We start from the raw sequence: 18,571 nt of genomic DNA, 5'->3' as shown, positions 1-18,571 counted from the left end.
TGTGTGTGTGTGTGTACGCATGTGTGTGTGATTCCGTGTGTGCAAGTGTGCCACACATGTGTGTGTGTGTGTTACTGATACTGCAGATGTGAGAGGTGTACTGTACGATAGGGGCCAGGAGTCAGCACCCCCCCCCCCCCCCCCCCTCACCTCACCTCCGACCCCCCTGGGACCAACACCAAACACCTCCACTGCACCAGCTCATAAGCCACAAACACACACACACACACACGTCACACACCAACCCAACACACTTCACACACGCACCTCACACAGCAACCCCAACACACTCCAGGAGAACCCTGATGGAGCAGCTGTGGCACATGTAGGGGTGTCCTTGGGCAGGACACTGAACCCCAAATTGCTCCCAATGAGCGGGCCGGCGCCTTGCGTGGTAGCTAGCTTGCTGCCATTGGTGTGTGAATGTGTGTGAATGGGTGAATGAGAGGCCATTGTAAAGCACTTTGGAGTCAGAACATTTTGATCCCTCGAGAGTCTAGACTGATGAACACATCTCAGACACGAATCAGACCACAACACTGAGTTAACCGGCTGATGTGAATAAACTCACACCATTGTTTTTCCAGACTCGGAAATCCTGTTTTAAGAAACTGTAGTCGGTTCATTTTCTGACACACTGACAAACTTAAAGCTTAAACGCCAGACCAGACCAGACCAGAAAGACCTGTACTGTCTATCAAACCATCTGAGCTATCGTTTTGTTGTTGCCAGGGGCGACTGCTCCATCTGACATTTCCTGGTGTTGATAAACCGCCGGCTGTCTGTCTGTCTGTCTGTCTGTCTGAGAGGACACAGTCACACAGGGGGATTGATAACAGATTGCATTCAGACGGCGTTCGTTCTTTTCACTCCTCCAGACCCGTCCGTCTCCCCCGGTTCTTTACAGCAGCAGCTCACCTCCTGAACCGGTCCGACCCGACGGATCGGACGAGACAAAGCTTCGCCAGGTGCCAGTGACGTCGTTAGGGCTGGGCGTCCGGGGAGCTCTGGCCCCCGCCGAATGTTTTATGAATAGCCTTCTAGATCTCCAGATACTACTACACATATACCCATGTCGGCATGGGTTCGAATTCAACACGTGCCCTGCTGACATGCCGTATCTCCCTTCTTCTCCTTACTTTCCTGTCTGTCTTCACTGTATCTGTCCAATAAAATGAAAAATATGAGTGGGCTCCCAAAAAAAGAAAGATTGCCATTTAGCGCATCGCCATCTTCAAGGACCCCAATTGAAATAAGCCAGTGGCTTTCTTGGGTTTTTATCCTTTTAGTTGACCTTGTATGTAATATGTACTTACATGTACCTACTTCTGCAAACATTCTAATAAAGTTTTCAATCAATCAATCAATCAATCTATTTAGCCCTTCGCTGTCGATATAGCTCAAGCCCCCCCCCACCCGTCAACCAAAAACTCAGCTAGTCCCCAGCCTCACATCCCCGTCCCCTGTCCCCAGAACAAAATGTTTCAAGATGCTAACAACACCTTCGCTAGGCGTTGAGGGCGCCAGACACTTGGTGATGTCACCGTCTCGCATGCCTGTCCCTGCTGCTGTTCCATACGGGCGAGGAAACAAACACTTCCTGGTGAGGTCCCCCGCCCCCCTCTCCTCCTCCCCCCCGTCCCCCCTCCCCCGCCCCTGGACGAGAGGTGTGTTTCTCACCTACGACAGCCCTCTCGCAATAACAGACACTTTTCATAAGCTGCACACACCGAACACCAGAAAAATCGATGAAGAACAAATCGAATTCGGGGGGGGGTTTAAGTCTGAGACAACAAGCTCAGGTTTGTAGCTCGTGATCCTGTTAGAACAAATATGGGAGTGTCATTGTTCCCCCGGTGATAACACCCTGAAATCACCTTTCACCTCCTTTTACTTTGGTCTGTACACGTAAACACACACACACACACACACACACACACACACACACACACACACACACACACACAAACAGGTGTTTAACACGTGTGATGTTTGCACTGATAATGTTTAGAGGAAAGGCGACTGACAGCTTGTGGGCAGAGCTAAGCCAGGTAAATAAGGGTCATGGATTATGGTGTGTATACACACACACACACACACACACACACACACACGCACGCACACACACACACAGGTAAAGCAGGTGGAAATCCCCTCATCATCACAGGGATGTAAACACACACACCGATCAGCTCAGTGACCTTCACGCTGTCACGCTGCCAGTGTGTGTGTGTGTGCACCTGTGTGCTTGTGCATGTGTGTGTGTGTTTGTGTGTGTGTGTGTGATTAACGTCATCGGGCTGCTACCTGATATGTCAGTCAGATGGTCCGTGTGTGTGTGTGTTCTGAGGCAGAGAACCTGTTCCTGGTCAGACAACACCCACACGTGCCCACACACCCCCCCCCCCCCCACACACACACACACACTCACACACACACGCGCACACACGCACACACGCAGCACCAGCAACGACAGTCCCCTCAGGGCCGTGATTCATCACCAACACTACCACAGGTACGGGGGAGTTGTACATCCCAGCAGGCTGCCATCATATTCATAACCCCCACCAAGTGACACTACTATAGATAAATCTCTCCCTCCAGGGCCGTGTTGCTGTCATAGTACCACAGATAGAATAATACAACCTGACAAAATCGTGAGGAGAAGACAAAGCTTGGAGTGTTTATTGTGTTACAGGTCGTGGTGGGTGGGTTCTGTCACACGCTGACAACAAATAGAGTTTCCCGGGAACCACAAACTGTACGATAGAGGACAGGAGTCAGCATCACACACACCTCCCCCCCAGCCCCCCTCACCTTCGACCCTCCTGGGACCAACACTGCACCAGTTCGGGAACCTCCTCACACACACACACACACACACACACACACACACACACACACCACACACCTCAGGAAACCTCACACACCAACCCAACACACACACATACATACACACACACCAACCCAACACACTCACATACACACACCAACCCAACACACTCACATACACACACCAACCCAACACACACACATACACACACCAACCCAACACACTCACATACACACACCAACCCAACACACACACATACACACACCAACCCAACACACACACACACACACCAACCCAACACACTCACATACACACACCAACCCAACACACTCACATACACACACCAACCCAACACACTCACATACACACACCAACCCAACACACTCACATACACACACCAACCCAACACACTCACATACACACACCAACCCAACACACACACACACACACACACCAACCCAACACACACACATACACACACCAATCCAACACACTCACATACACACACCAACCCAACACACTCACATACACACACCAACCCAACACACTCACATACACACACCAACCCAACACACTCACATACACACACCAACCCAACACACTCACATACACACACCAACCCAACACACTCACATACACACACCAACCCAACACACTCACATACACACACCAACCCAACACACTCCAGGAGACCCCTGATCCCTCGAGACTGGCCAACACCCCTCAAACATGAATCAGGTCACAAAACTGAGTTAACTGGCTGTGAATAAATTCCCACCATTGTTTCCGCCGACATGGAAAGCAGAAACATCGTCGAGGGAACGTGATGTCACTAATCTACCGCAGCAGTAAAAGGACCAAAACAAAACACCAAAACAAACGTCATCATCAACCGGTTTATTAGATCAGGGCGTTCATCAACACCTCTCGACCAATCGCGACGCTTCTTTTCGCCAATCCGCACTCGTATAAGTAATCTTGTTAAGAGGACGACACTTAGCAGACAGCGTGAGAACAACCCTCCAGCACTCTGCCTTTTCCTCTGTGTGTGTGTGTGTGTGTGTGTGTGTGTGTGTGAGAAACTCGGGGGAGTTTCATTGTGAGGAGCAGGGACTAGGGGCTAGGGTCTAGGGTCTAGGAGTTAGGAGTTAGGAGCTAGGAGATAGGAGCTAAAAGCTACGGGCTAGGGGCTAGGGGCTAGGGTCTAGGGGCTAGGAGATAGGAGCTAGGAGCTAGGGGCTAGGGGCTAGGGGCTAGGAGCTAGGGGCTAGGAGCTAGGGTCTAGGGGCTAGGAGCTAGGGTCTAGGGTCTAGGGGCTAGGGGCTAGGAGCTAGGAGCTAGGAGCTAGGGGCTAGGAGCTAGGGGCTAGGAGATAGGGGCTAGGAGATAGGGGCTAGGAGATAGGGGCTAGGAGATAGGGGCTAGGAGATAGGGGCTAGGAGATAGGGGCTAGGAGATAGGGGCTAGGGGCTAGGAGCTAGGGGCTAGGGGCTAGGGGCTAGGAGCTAGGGGCTAGGGGCTAGGGGCTAGGGGCTAGGGGCTAGGAGCTAGGGGCTAGGGGCTAGGGGCTAGGAGCTAGGAGCTAGGAGCTAGGGGCTAGGAGCTAGGGGCTAGGAGCTAGGAGCTGGGGACTAGGGGCTAGGGGCTAGGGGCTAGGAGCTAGGGGCTAGGTATTGGGGGTTGGGCTTAGGGCTTGTTGTTGGACTGGGCTCCAGACTGTGTTGTTATTCAAGGAGAGTACTGGGGGTACATGGCTCTCTTACCCTTAATGACACATGACTGACCTGCACGTCAACACAGGCAGATGTGCATTCCACCACCAGGAACCAGGCACACACACACACGCACGCACACACACACACACACACACACACACAGACACACGCGCACGCACGCACACACGCGCACGCACGCACACACGCACACAGACACTCACAGACACACACACAGACACACACAGACACACACAAAGACATACACACAGACAGACACACACACAGACAGACACACACACACACACACACACACACACACAAACAAACATGCGCACACACATGCTCACCCACGCGCACGCCCCCCCCCCCCCACACACACACACACACACACACTGCTCTCAGTCAGTCAGGCAGTGAGGCCTGTGCTCTCGCTAAGCAGGCTCTATAAAACAGCCAGTCTCTCTAGTCAGCCAGCCCCCAGGGTTGGTTCAGCAGTGAGGGAGGGAGGGAGAGGGAGAGGGAGAGGGAGAGAGGGAGGGGGAGTCTAGTTTGTGTTAGCTGCTGTTTTCTGCTAACGGACAAATCCCCTGGTTGCTGTTGGACGGCGACCAAGACAAGCTCCCCGCGGGGCGGTTCCGGGGCTCCACCTAAGCCCGGGGCCGGGCTACACGTGCTGCACATTCCTGTGAGGTACTGTGAGGTACTGTGAGGTACTGTGATGTACTGTGAGGTACTGTGATGTACTGAGAGGTACTGTGAGGTACTGTGATGTACTGTGAGGTACTGTGATGTACTGAGAGGTACTGTGAGGTACTGTGATGTACTGTGAGGTACTGTGATGTACTGTGAGGTACTGTGATGTACTGAGAGGTACTGTGAGGTACTGTGATGTACTGTGAGGTACTGTGATGTACTGAGAGGTACTGTGAGGTACTGTGATGTACGGGCCCTGGTGCTCCGCCACAGCTAGGTGTTGACTCAGCGCTCTGAAAACATCGGGATGGGGGAACAAAGAGAGAGAGAGACTGTCGGCGTCGCTAGCCAGCTAGCTAACCAGCCGTGGGGGATCAGCGAGCAGGACCCCTCTCTCTCTCTCTCCCTCTGTCTGTCTCTCTCTCTGTGTTTCAAAGTCCAATCTAGGCACCTCCGAATAACACGGTGTCTCTCTCTCTCTCTCTCTCTCTCTCTGTCCCTGTCTCTATCTCTCTGTGTGTGTCTCTCTCTGTCTCTCTCTCTCTCTCTCTCTCTGTCCCCATCTCTGTGTGTGTCTCTCTCTCTGTCTCTCTGTCCTTGTCTCTATCTCTCTGTGTGTGTCTCTCTCTCTGTCTCTCTCTCTCTCTCTCTCTGTCCCTGTCTCTATCTCTCTGTGTGTGTCTCTCTCTCTCTGTCTCTCTCTCTTTGTCTCTCTCTCTCTCTCTCTCTGTCCCCGTCTCTATCTCTCTGTGTGTGTCTCTGTCTCTCTCTCTCTCTCTCTGTCCCTGTCTCTATCTCTCTGTGTGTGTCTCTGTCTCTCTCTCTTTGTCTCTCTCTCTCTCTGTCCCTGTCTCTATCTCTATCTCTGTGTGTGTGTGTGTCTCTCTCTCTTTGTCTCTCTCTGTGCCTGTCTCTGTCTCTGTCTCTCTGTCTTCGTCTCTCTCTCTCTCTCTCTGTCTCTCTCTCTCTCTGTCTGTCTGTCTCTCTCTGTGTATCTCTCTGTCTCTGTGTCTCTCTCTGTGTCTCTCTCTCTGTCTGTCTGTCTGTCTCTCTGTGTCTCTCTTTTTCTGTGTCTCTCTCCCTCCCTCCCTCTCTCTAAGTCAACCTACGCACCTCCGGTCATAACACGGTGTGTTTATGTAAGATTAGGCGACCACAACTTCGGACGGCGGCGTTCTTGTGTGTAACTTTTAAGCGGTGTGAGGGGGGGGGGGGGGGCGACACATCGTAATGGAAAACATTGCGTTCCATTCTTTCCAGAAAGGCTGACGGTAGGTGTTTAATCTGGCCCGGGCCAGGCCAGGGCTAGCCTCAGGACATCCACAGCCTCGTCGCAGAGGACACTAACCATTACAGCAGCCATTAAAGTTCATATTTGTCAAACTCCACCTCATCACCTACAATCTCCTGACACCACAGTTTGTGTGTGTGAGAGAGAGAGAGAGTGAGAGAAATAGCACCAGGAGTGTGAAAGCTGTCGCTGTCCCTTGTCCTGTGACATTGGCTCTTTTCTCTCTCTCTCTCTTTCTCTCTCTCCTCTCTCTCCCTCCCTCCCTCCCTCCCTCCATCCCTCCCTCCCTCTCTCAGCTAACCGACCATGACAGACAGGCCAGGCCATGTCACTCACCCTGCCTCAGGGTGACAGGCTGCTGAAAGTGTGAAGGAGTGTGTGTGTAAGAAAGTGTCTGTCTGTCTGTCTCTCTCTCTTCCCCCCTCTCTCTCTATCTTTATATCTCTCTCCCTCTCCTCCTGCTTCTGACCTAGGGTGACAGGCTGTGTCAAACTAAAGGAGTTAGTTGCCTAAGTCTCTCTCTCCCCCTGGTCTCTCTCTCTCCACCTGGTCTCTGTCTCTCCACCTGGTCCCTCTCTCTCCCCCTGGTCTCTCTCTCTCCCCCTGGTCTCTCTCTCTCCTACTGCCTGGTCTCTCTCTCTCCCCCTGGTCTCTCTCTCCACCTGGTCTCTCTCTCCACCTGGCCTCTCTCTCCCCCTGGTCCCTCTCTCCCTGGTCCCTCTCTCCTCCTGTTCTCTCTCTCCCCCTGGTCCCTCTCTCTCCCTGGTCCCTCTCTCCTCCTGTTCTCTCTCTCCTCCTGGTCTCTCTCTCTCCCCCTGGTCTCTCTCTCCCCCTGGTCTCTCTCTCCCCCTGGTCTCTCTCTCCACCTGGTCCCTCTCTCCCTGGTCCCTCTCTCCTCCTGTTCTCTCTCTCCCCCTGGTCCCTCTCTCTCCCTGGTCCCTCTCCCCCTGGTCCCTCTCCCCCTGGTCTCTCTCTCTCCCCCTGGTCCCTCTCCCCCTGGTCCCTCTCCCCCTGGTCCCTCTCCCCCTGGTCTCTCTCCCCCTGGTCTCTCTCTCTCCCCCTGGTCCCTCTCTCTCTCTCTCCACCTGGTCTCTCTCTCTCCAGCTGGTCTCTCTCTCCCCCTGGTCTCTCTCTCCCCCTGGTCCCTCTCTCCTCCTGTTCTCTCTCTCCTCCTGTTCTCTCTCTCCCCCTGGTCTCTCTCTCCTCCTGTTCTCTCTCCCCCCTGGTCTCTCTCCCCCCTGGTCTCTCTCTCCCCCTGGTCTCTCTCTCTACACCTGGTCTCTCTCTTTCTCCCTGGTCTATCTCTCCACCTGGTCTCTCTCTCCCCCTGGTCTCTCTCTCTCCACCTGGTCTCTCTCTCTCCACCTGTTCTCTCTCTCTCCCCCTGGTCTCTCTCTCCACCTGGTCTCTCTCTCTCCACCTGGTCTCCCTCTCTCCCCCTGGTCTCTCTCTCCCCCTGGTCTCTCTCTCTCCACCTGGTCTCTCTCTCTCCTCCTGGTCTCTTTCTCCCCCTGGCCTCTCTCTCCACCTGTTCTCTCTCTCCACCTGGTCTCTCTCTCCTCCTGTTCTCTCTCTCCACCTGTTCTCTCTCTCCACCTGGTCTCTCTCTCCACCTGGTCTCTCTCTCCCCCTGGTCTCTCTCTCCACCTGGTCTCTCTCTCCACCTGGTCTCTCTCTCCCCCTGGTCTCTCTTCTCCCCCTGGTCTCTCTCTCTCTCACCACCTGGTCTCTCTCTCTCCCCCTGGTCTCTCTCTCTGCCTGGTCTCTCTCACCATCTGGTCTCTCTCTCTCCCCTGGTCTCTCTCTCTCCCCTGGTCTCTCTCTCCACCTGGTCTCTCTCACCCACCCAGCAGTAGACTGGTACAGGTGGTAACCCGGGGATAGGTGACAGTTGGCCAACAGTTGTCCCCTGTAAATTGGTGCCACCTTGCTCTCCGTGGGGTAATCACCTGGTATCAACCCACAGGTCCTATAGCTGAGTGCTGCCTGCCCTGCGATAACCTCACACACACACACACACACACACACACACACACACACAGCTCACTGCAGAAACCAGAGACACAAGTCAGAGTTATGGTGTTTGAAAATCTTCCAACTTGGTCCTGCGTCTAATCTCTTCTTCTATCTTTGTTCGTGTACTGTACTTTATACAGGACCACCCACACACATGCACACGCAGGCAGGCACACACACACACGCACACACACACACACACACACACACACTCTCATACCTTGCCCGCCTCCCTTCATTGAAGTGCTAAAAGCCTCCCGCACTTCAAGCACGGAGGAACACATCTTTATCACTCTCTTTGTCTGTCTCTCTCTCTCTCTGTGGTCTTTGTGTGTCTTTCTCTCTGTCTCTCTCTCTCTCTTTCTCTCTCTCCCCCCATCTCTCTCTCTCCCCCCCATCTCTCTGTCTCTCTCTCTCTCCCCCCCACCTCTCTCTCTCCCCCCCTTCTCTCTCCCCCCCCCCTTCTCTCTCTCATCCCCCCCCTCCTCTCTGTCTCTCTCTCTTTTACCTCTCTCTTCTACCTCTCTCTCTCTCTCTCTCTCTCCTGTGAGAACAGGAGGGTCACAGGGAGGTCATGTCTGGAGGCTGAAGCGCTCCACCAGCTGGTGCCTCATCACAACCTTGGAGGGTCCAGGGGTGAAGGCACTCACAAACACTCTGAATTAATAGTGGGGTGGGGGCGGGGGGGTTGGGGGGAGTGGGAGGTGGGGGGGGGCGAGGCATGAGTTCATGGTTATTGTGAAAACAACTGGCTGTTCTAGAATATTGATTCTCTGGAATATTGAAAGCAGAGACGTCGTCCCGGGCAACGCTGTGGTTGTCCAGGCGACGCTTGTTGTCCAGGCGACATCACATCGAGACGTAAAGACTATCACGTTGCTGTGTGATGTGTTAGAGTACGCATGCAGCACATGCAGTAGCGGACCGGAGCATCTGGCGATGAGAAAACGCATTTGAGAAACACAGGAACTTTGACTTCCTCCTGCAAGTTTTCTTTTATTGTCTAGTGTTGCTCAAAATTAAGTCTCAGCTAAAAAAGAAAGAACACCTTTTGAGGAGCTATATTTCATGTGCTAATGTATTCCCTTGGTGAATTGTGACTTTAATACTCAAACGGTGGTCTTCATTGTAAGGGAAAGGGCATTTCATCCAGGGGGGGAGAGAGGGAGAGAGGGGAGAGAGAGAGAGAGAGAGAGAGAGAGAGAGAGAGAGAGAGAGAGAGAGAGAGAGAGAGAGGAGGGAGGGAGAGAGAGAGAGACAGAGAGAGAGATAGATAGACAGAGAGAGAGAGAGAGAGAGAGAGAGAGATGGAAAGAGAGAGGAGAGAGAGAGAGAGAGAGGGGGGGGGGGAGAGAGAGAGAGACAGAGAGAGAGATAGATAGACAGAGAGAGAGATAGATAGACAGAGAGAGAGAGAGAGAGAGAGATGGAAAGAGAGAGAGATAGACAGAGAGAGATAGACAGAGAGAGAGAGAGAGAGAGAAATAGATCTTGTTGTGTAAGAGTGGACATCTGCAGTAACCTGATTACTTCACACCACCATGGTCTCTTCTCCCTCCACACACACACACACACACACACACACACACACACACACACACACACACACACACACACACTTTAACAGTCAAACTGAAGTCTTCATTTGAAGGTATTGTTGTAATCGTATAAGCGTATAAACACCAGACACTATCTGCACAATCAGGTTAGATGCCGAACTGTTGTCGTTGTCTCAGCACTCTGTCAATGACAATACATGTCAGTTGAATCTAATCTCATCTAATCCATCCTTATTGTGGATCATACTGGATCACGTCCAGATCCTTCTGGAGCCAGCGGGCCGGTCGATCGGGGGCCCGTGTTACCAACCGGTCGATGGGGCGACCGGGCCTGAGAGTCCGACACAGAAACACACAGTTTGAGCCAATGAAGTTGTCATTGTTCTCGCTTCCTGAGAACAATCATAGGGTGTGTCTGTAGCGCACACTGGGACCAGAGCGCACATTGGGTTCGACGTCATAAAGGGCCCAAGTCGTTTGATTGGAGGAGAGAGGCATTCCATGAGTGCTGGTCAGATTTCCAGAGCGTATTTACAAACGCAGCCATAGTGTCATTGTTTACATGGTACGGGACAACCCTCCTCTCGCTGCCAACTAAACAGCTATCAAATGACAACAATGGAGGGTAGGGTGGGGGGACGACAAGAAAACAGCAATAAATGCAGTTCCTGGCTATAGTGTACACAATGTGAGTCTCTCTCTGTGTCTCTCTCTCTCTCTGTCTCTCTCTCTCTCTCTCTCTCTCTTTGTCTCTGTCTCTCTGTCTCTCTCTCTGTCTCTGTCTCTCAAAGTACAAGTTTCAAAATACACCAGTCCACAAACAAATGCAGTCCCTGTCTACACTGTGTGAGTCACACAATGTGAGCGCTTTTTTGTTGTTGTCCCGGTCTGACCCCCTGACAACACGTGGCGCCCGCCAAAGCCACAACCACCAGTGTTTTGCCGGGTGTGTCACCACACCACCCCTAGCCACACCCCTACCCCCACCACAACCACCACCACCACCAATCTCTCTATCTCTCTCTCTCTCTCTGTCTCTCTCTCCCCCCACAACCACCACCCCCACCCCCACTCTCTCTGTGTCTCTCTCTCTCTCTCTCCCCCCCCCCACCACTGCCACCCCCACCGCCACCACAACCACCGAGCGACCCAATCACAAAGACGACGCTCATCTCAGCTATCGCCTTGATCTGGACTACACAGCGGTCGGGCCGAGGCTAGGCAACATCACAGGCGCCCGCGGGGGAAAACAAAGAGGCAATTCAGAGGCCTACCCGAACAGGAAATTAGAATTACAAGGGAAGGGCCTGTCGATGACAGATATACAGCTCTCTATCTCTCTCCCTCTCTCTCTCTCTCTATCTCTCTCTCTCTCTCTCTCTCTCTAATGAAACCACAGTGAAATATCCTGGTTGTCGCTGTTCAAATAGGATGCAAACGATTCCTAGATTTGCATGGAGTAGTTTTTGTGTGTGACAAGTGTGAAAAAAGCTACTCTACCTGTTCTGATTAGATCAGGTGTTGATTTACATAGCGTGAGTCTCTCTCTCTCTCTCTCTCTCTCTCTCTCTCTCTCTCTCTCTACCTCTCCCTCCCTCTCTCTCTCTCTCCATATCCTATAGTGTGGTACAGCAGCTACTCTCTCACAGTGCAGTCCCTGGTACAGTATAAGAGTGCTTCGTAGCCCGTATGGAATCATAGTTGTTTTAGAGTTAATAATTGATGTGAAGACTAACTTTTCCTCACTGAAGCGACTTTAAATGTCATAGATGTAACACACGAAATGGCATAGCGTCAGCACATTCGCATGAAATGTCATAGCCTGTACACAGAGAGAGGCCGTGGATGAAATGCCATCACTGCAGGGAGGAGGAGAGAGGAGGTGCTTTTTTTGCTTTGGAGCAACTTTTCCAGGGCAAGTTTTCCCCTAATACTGGGAGAGTTACACACACGCACACACGCACGCACACACACGCACACACACACACACACACACACACACACACACACACACACACCCACCCACACACACCCACACGCACCCACGCGCACCCACGCACACCCACGCACACAGAGAGATAGATAGCATAGAGAAGTTGTTTGCGCTGTGTGTTAATACTGTATTTGTTGTTGCTGAGTTTCCAGACAGCGTAGCCCAGAACCTCGTTAGAAGACCTCCAGTAACAGTCATCCTGCAGCATTAGAGGCCTCGGTCGGTACAGCTGATCTCCCTATGATGTCTCTGAAGCCTCTGAAGTCTGCCCCATTTGATGTGGAGCCGCTGTGGTTCTGAGCCCTCTGGGATGGGCTGGGCTGGCACTGTGTGTGTGTGTGTGTGTGTGTGTGTCCGTCTGCACGTCCGTGCGTGTGTGTGTGTGTGTGTCTGTGTGTGTGTGTCCATCTATGCATGCGTGCGTCTGTCTGTGCATGTGCATGTGTGTGTGTGTGTCTGTGCATGTGTGTACGTGTACGTGTCTCTCTCTCTCTCCCTCCTCTCGTGTCGGTGGAGGAGGAGAGAGGCTGGAGTCCTCAGCTCTAATCACAATAGGAGTATATATATATACACACACACACACACACACACACACGTATATATATATATATATATAATAGGAGTTATCTGGCGTGTGTAATTTCAGGCTGGGTGGTACCTAAATAAAACCCTGCTCATCTCCACACCACCCACTCCTCACGTGCACGCTCCTCACGTGCACGCTCCTCACATGCACACTCCTCACATGCACACTAACAAATGCACACTAACACATGCACACTAGCACATGCACACTCTTCACATGCACACTAGCACATGCACACTCTTCACATGCACACTAGCACATGCACACTCTTCACATGCACACTAACACATGCACACTCTTCACATGCACAATAGCACATGCACACAAATACATGCAGGCCTGCTGGTTTCTCTGGACATGGTTCTGTTCTAAACGGTTCCCCTCTATCAGACGGACTTGTCCTCCCAGCCCCATAACTCCCAATATACACCATTAAGAGAGAGAGACTTCAGAGTGCATACATTTTTCAGTATATATGGTCCCAGGGGGAATCAAACCCACAACCTAAGCGTTGTCAGTGCAATGCTCTACCGACTGAGCCACAGAGGACCACAACCCAGCTGTTCCTAAAATTGGGGTCTGTGTGTGTGGGGGTCACCTGATTTCAGATTGGGGTTCCCTGAGAACATCTAACTAACCTTTATGATTTGATAAATAATATTGACACACACACACACACACACACACACACACACACACTTTTATGTTATATTAAGACTAACAATGTCTGTGTATGGCTGTATCCTATATTGCAGTGTTTTAACCAATCACCAGAGTCATAACTAAGTTCACTTTAATTCAACTTTCACGTCATCTCACCAGCTTTGGGTTACTCACGGTAGTCGACTGCTTCTTGTTGGTTGGTGGGAACTTGAGGATGAGTGGATGAGCATGTAGGTTTGTAGCTGCTGATGCTAGGCTGATGCTACGATACACAGCAGGTGGTAAACACTGGCCTACAAACAAGGATATGTGGCCACAACCCAAACAAAAGGAAAACGTTTTTGGAAAACTTCCTTTCCAAACTAAATGAAACAATTGAACGTTTAAAGCAAAGCTTGTTGAAAAACTGTTTCAGCTTGGTGTCCTACAGGTACGCATGCACCTGTCTTCACCTGGCCAACGCTGATGACATCATCCAGGGGTGCCCTCACCTAACCTAAACTTGTCATAGCTGACCACTAGGGGGAAAGAACAAAGTGAAATATCTAATTTATTTATTGATGAATTTCTTATTGTTTTACCCATCCCTCCCTCCCCCCACCCATAACAGACAAAAACGTTTGTGAACCCCTGTCATAACCCATAACACTAGAACAGCCGTGTGTGGGGTCATTTAACCCTGTGAGTAAAAACATTGTTATATCTTTGCACTCGATCAAATTTCAGGACCCTCCTTTCATGACTTTTCCTAGATATGTGCATTCAACCACCCAGTATCCTTATATTTTCAAAATCACACCAGGATAAGCTAGTATAAAGCTATTCTGCAGTTTTTCTGTGTAGAACACGGGCTGATTACAAGACGCGCCAACTAGTGGTAGTTGTGTGTAAGTAGCAGCTTCCCATTGTAAAGACTATGGTCATTTGACCCCAGAGGCGGCTCTTATAGTAGGTAAAAAAGGCACGGCTGTTCTAGTAATAACCAGGGACGCCATTACGTGCTAAACGCGCTATCACACGCTGTGCGTAGGGCACCAAGCGCCCGGAGGGACCAGCACAAACAGCCTAATGATCACCACCATAATCATAATGATGAATTATTTAAATTCAAGATGAAGCACAACAACAAACAGGCACCATTAGAGCATTACTAGACCACCATTAGCGCTAGCACTGCGTGCAGTTAGCCCATAAATCATCACTGCCCATAAATCATAACTCATCATATATTATACCACACAGTCAGACCACTCCAATACAACCACGCAGAGGTGAAGTGGTACTGCTCGTAAATGACACTACTGCTGTCAGAGAGAGAATAGGCAGGCTACAACAGTCCCTGCTAAAGACCTCCTCATCCCCTCTAACCCCCTGTACAGACCTCCTCATCCCCTCTACCCCCCTGTACAGACCTGCTCATCCCCTCTACCCCCCTATACAGTCCCTCCTAAAGACCTCCTCATCCCCATGTACTACCCCCCTGTACAGTCCCTCCTAAAGACCTCCTCATCCCCCTGTACTACCCCCCTGCTGTACTACCCCCCTGTACAATCCCTCCTAAAGACCTCCTCATCCCCCTGTACAATCCCTCCTAAAGACCTCCTCATCCCCCTGTACAGTCCCTCCTAAGGACCTCTTCATCACCTCTACCCCCTGTAGTCCCTCCTAAAGACCTCCTCATCCCCACTACCCCCCCGCCGCCCCATGTACAGTTTCTCTACTATAAATGGCAGTTACAATGCTTCTCCTCACATGGAAACTGCCGATGATCCCTGGGTTTTGGAATGGATTACCTTTTCTTTTACGATGACTGCACTTACTTAGAGGCTTAGACGTGTATTTGTTGTAAAGTATCTTTGGATATTTGACATTCAGCAGACTAAATGTCAAATGCGTAAATTCAGAGGGGGATTAAAATTGTTCTTCTGCTAAATGTCAAATATGTAAATGCGGAGAGAGATTCAAATTGTTCTCCTAAACACACTGTGGCAGTTGTATAAGAGGGATGTATGAAGCTCTCCAGAGGAGTCAGACATACCAGGGTGAACACGGTACGACCCAGCCTGAACACACACACACACACACACACGCTACCTTCACCACTGGCCAGGGGCAAGGAAGGTCTCCACCCAATACCCCGACATTCCTCTTTCTTGAGTGTATGTGTGTGTGTGTGAGTGTGTGTGTGTGTGTGTGAGTGTGTGTCTGTGTGTGTCTGAGTGAGTGTGTGTGTGTGTGTGTGTGTGTGTGAGTGTGTGTGTGTGTGTGTGTGTGAGTGTGTGTGTGTGTGTGTGAGTGTGTGTGTGTGTGTGTGTCTGTGTGAGTGAGTGTGTGTGTGTGTGTGTGTGTGTGTGTGTGTGTTTTTGTGTGCGTGTCCTGTAATTCATTTTAGACATTCTTGGTTCGATGACTCCTTAAGCCCTCTCAACCGCCTCAGATTTAGTATTGTAGTCAGTGGTCGAATTCCTTGCGAGTGACAAAGTAGATATTGTACTGAGGCCTGTTGCGTTCCGGAACGTACCACTGGTGCGTGAGTCAGAGTTATTGTACGTGACTAAGGCTGGAGGGGGGGTTGATTTGGGCGTTACTCAACTTTCCGCTGGTCTGTGTGTTTGGGCCTCCCCCATGACAAGATGGATAAACACACAATGAAGGATATCAGGCGAGGCAGCCTTTCAACTACAGTAACTAACTTTTTCTCTCTCTCTCCCACATTCTCTCTCTCCACCCCTATCTCCCCCTCACTCCCTCTCCCTCCTATCTTTCCATCCCCCTCCCTCTCCTCCCTCCCTCCCTCCCTCTCATCCTCCCCCCCTCTCCCTCCTATCCCTCCACCCCTCTCCTCCCTCTCCCTCCTATCTCCCCCCCTCTTCCTCTCACTCCCTCTTATCTCTCCCTCCTTCCCATCTCCCCCCCCTCTTCCTCTCCTCCCTCCTACACCCCCTCTTCCTCTCCTCCCACCTACCCCGACCCCCCTTTCCTTCACTCCTACCCCCCCCCCCTTGTATCCCTCTTATCCCTCACCCCCTACCCCTCCCTCCTACCCCACTCCCTCTTCCTATCTCCCCCCCCCCACCCCCTCCCCCCCCTATCTCTTCCTCTCTCCCTTTCCCTCCCTCCCTCTCTCCAGGCCAGGAGACGTTCAACTCGCGGTCGTTGGCCCTGCAGGCGCAGAAGAAGATCCTGAGCAAGATGGCGACCATGGCGGTGGCCAACCTGCTGACGGACGACGCCAGCAGCGAGATCCTGGACGAGCTGTACCGGGCCAGCCGCGAGTACACCAAGAGCAAGAAGGAGGCGCACAAGATCGTCAAGGACGTCATCAAGATTGCCCTGAAGATCGGCATCCTCTACCGCAACCACCAGTTCAGCCCCGACGAGCTGGACACGGTCGAGCGCTTCAAGAAGAAGATGAACCAGGCCGCCATGACGGCGGTGAGCTTCTACGAGGTGGAGTACACGTTCGACCGGAATATCCTGTCGGAGTTGTTGCTGGAGTGCCGGGACCTGCTGCACGCCCTGGTGGAGCAGCACCTGACGGCGCGGTCGCACGCGCGCATCGACCACGTGTTCAACCACTTCGCCCACGCCGAGTTCCTGTCCGAGCTGTACGGCGAGGGGGAGGAGTACAGACTCTACCTGAGGAAGATCTGCCTGGGGATCAACAAACTGCTGGACGAAGGGACGCTCTAGATGAGCCGTCTGGGGGTCATTGTTTCACCGCATTCTCCTCCTTCTCCGACTCCTCCTCATCCTCTTCCTTCTCATCCCCCTCTTCTTCTCTCTCCTCCTCCAGTGCTGTATGCTCGACGACACCATTTGTTTGACTTTTCTTCTTCAAACTCAAATCCTCAACCCTTTCACCCTCCTCCTCCTCCTCCTCCTCCTCCACCTCCTCATCCCCTTGTCTTCACCCTCCTCCACCTCCACCTCCACCTCCTCCACCTCCACCTCCACCTCCTCCTCCTCAACCCCTTCACCCTCCTCCACCTCCACCTCCTCCTCCTCCACCTCCACCTCCACCTCCTCCTCCTCAACCCCTTCACCCTCCTCCACCTCCACCTCCTCATCCCCTTCACCCTCCTCCACCTCCACCTCCTCAACCCCTTCACCCTCCTCCACCTCCTCCACCTCCTCATCCCCTTCACCCTCCTCCACCTCCACCTCCTCATCCCCTTCACCCTCCTCCACCTCCACCTCCTCATCCCCTTCACCCTCCTCACCCTCCTCCACCTCCACCTCCTCATCCTTCTCATCCCCTTCACCTCCACCTCCTCATCCCCTTGTCTTCCTCCTCCTCTTCTTCTCTCTCTCCTCCTCTAGTGCTGTATGCTCTGTTTCTTTGGTGCTTTCATGGGTGACGACACGATTTGTTTGACTTTCTTCTTCAAACTTCTCAACCCCTTCACCCTCCTCCTCCTCCTCCTCCTCCTCCACCTCCTCCTCCTCTTCCTCCTCCTGTTCCATCACCTCCTCTTCTTTTCCTTCTCTTTGCCCCCCCCTTCTCCTCTTTTACCCTCTCTCCCCCCTCCTCCTCCTCCTCCTCCTTCTTTCTCAACATCCCCCTCTTTCCTCTCTCCCTCTTTCTCAACATCCCCTCTTTCCTCTCTCCCTCTTCGAGCTTCCGTACCTTTGATGAAAGTGTACATTTCTATTCGTTTGACCTTGTGTATATCGGCTCTATGAAGACTTTTCCAGACTACTCTCTCCTTCTCTCTCTCTCCTTCTTTCTCTCCTTCTTTCTCTCTCTCTGTCTGTCTATACCACTGAGACGTACTATAGACCCTGCTCCGTCACTAGGAGACGCCTTCATCACTTGTCTCTCCTCATCATCATCTTCATCATCATCACTATCATCATCATCATCATCATCACACCCGTGTGATTCTACACCCCTCTGTCAACCAATGGATGAACACCGGCATCGACGGCTCTATCAAGATTATGGTTCAGGATGATAATGTCGATGATCTGTTCTAAATCAGTAGTATATCTATATCTCTGTCACTGGTGACCAGGAGAGATAGCCAACAGACCCCCCACCCACCCCTGGGGGAGTGACTCCATCAGAGTGTAAACAGGGGGTAGATGAAGAAGAACTAGCTTTGAGTCTGACAACCGCGCTATGAAAACAACCGGTCGTTAGCCTAGCATAGCCGTGGTACAGTAGCATAGCAACAAGAGCACCTAACAGACAGAAGAGTGGAAATGGATTGTTAGCG

At 51.9% G+C, this 18,571-nt stretch overlaps 1 protein-coding gene across 1 annotated transcript in view; it reads left to right on the top strand.

Annotated features, from left to right (window-relative positions):
* tnfaip8l3 (tumor necrosis factor, alpha-induced protein 8-like 3) overlaps positions 1-17,042 on the top strand; it is a gene marked incomplete at both ends in the record, with an annotated part of 20,485 nt that extends 3,443 nt beyond the window's left edge. Inside the window, one exon of the mRNA XM_080539343.1 lies at positions 16,480-17,042. Coding sequence (XP_080395469.1) covers positions 16,480-17,042 — 563 coding nt within the window. The remainder of the gene's footprint in view (positions 1-16,479) is intronic.
* Positions 17,043-18,571: the final 1,529 nt, after the last annotated feature.

This window comes from Nansenia antarctica (assembly GCF_963989245.1).
Source record: "Nansenia antarctica genome assembly, chromosome: 9".
Lineage (NCBI taxonomy): Eukaryota > Metazoa > Chordata > Actinopteri > Argentiniformes > Microstomatidae > Nansenia > Nansenia antarctica.
The sequence above is the reverse complement of the archived record's forward strand: the minus strand, read 5'-3'. Positions and strand labels throughout refer to the sequence as shown.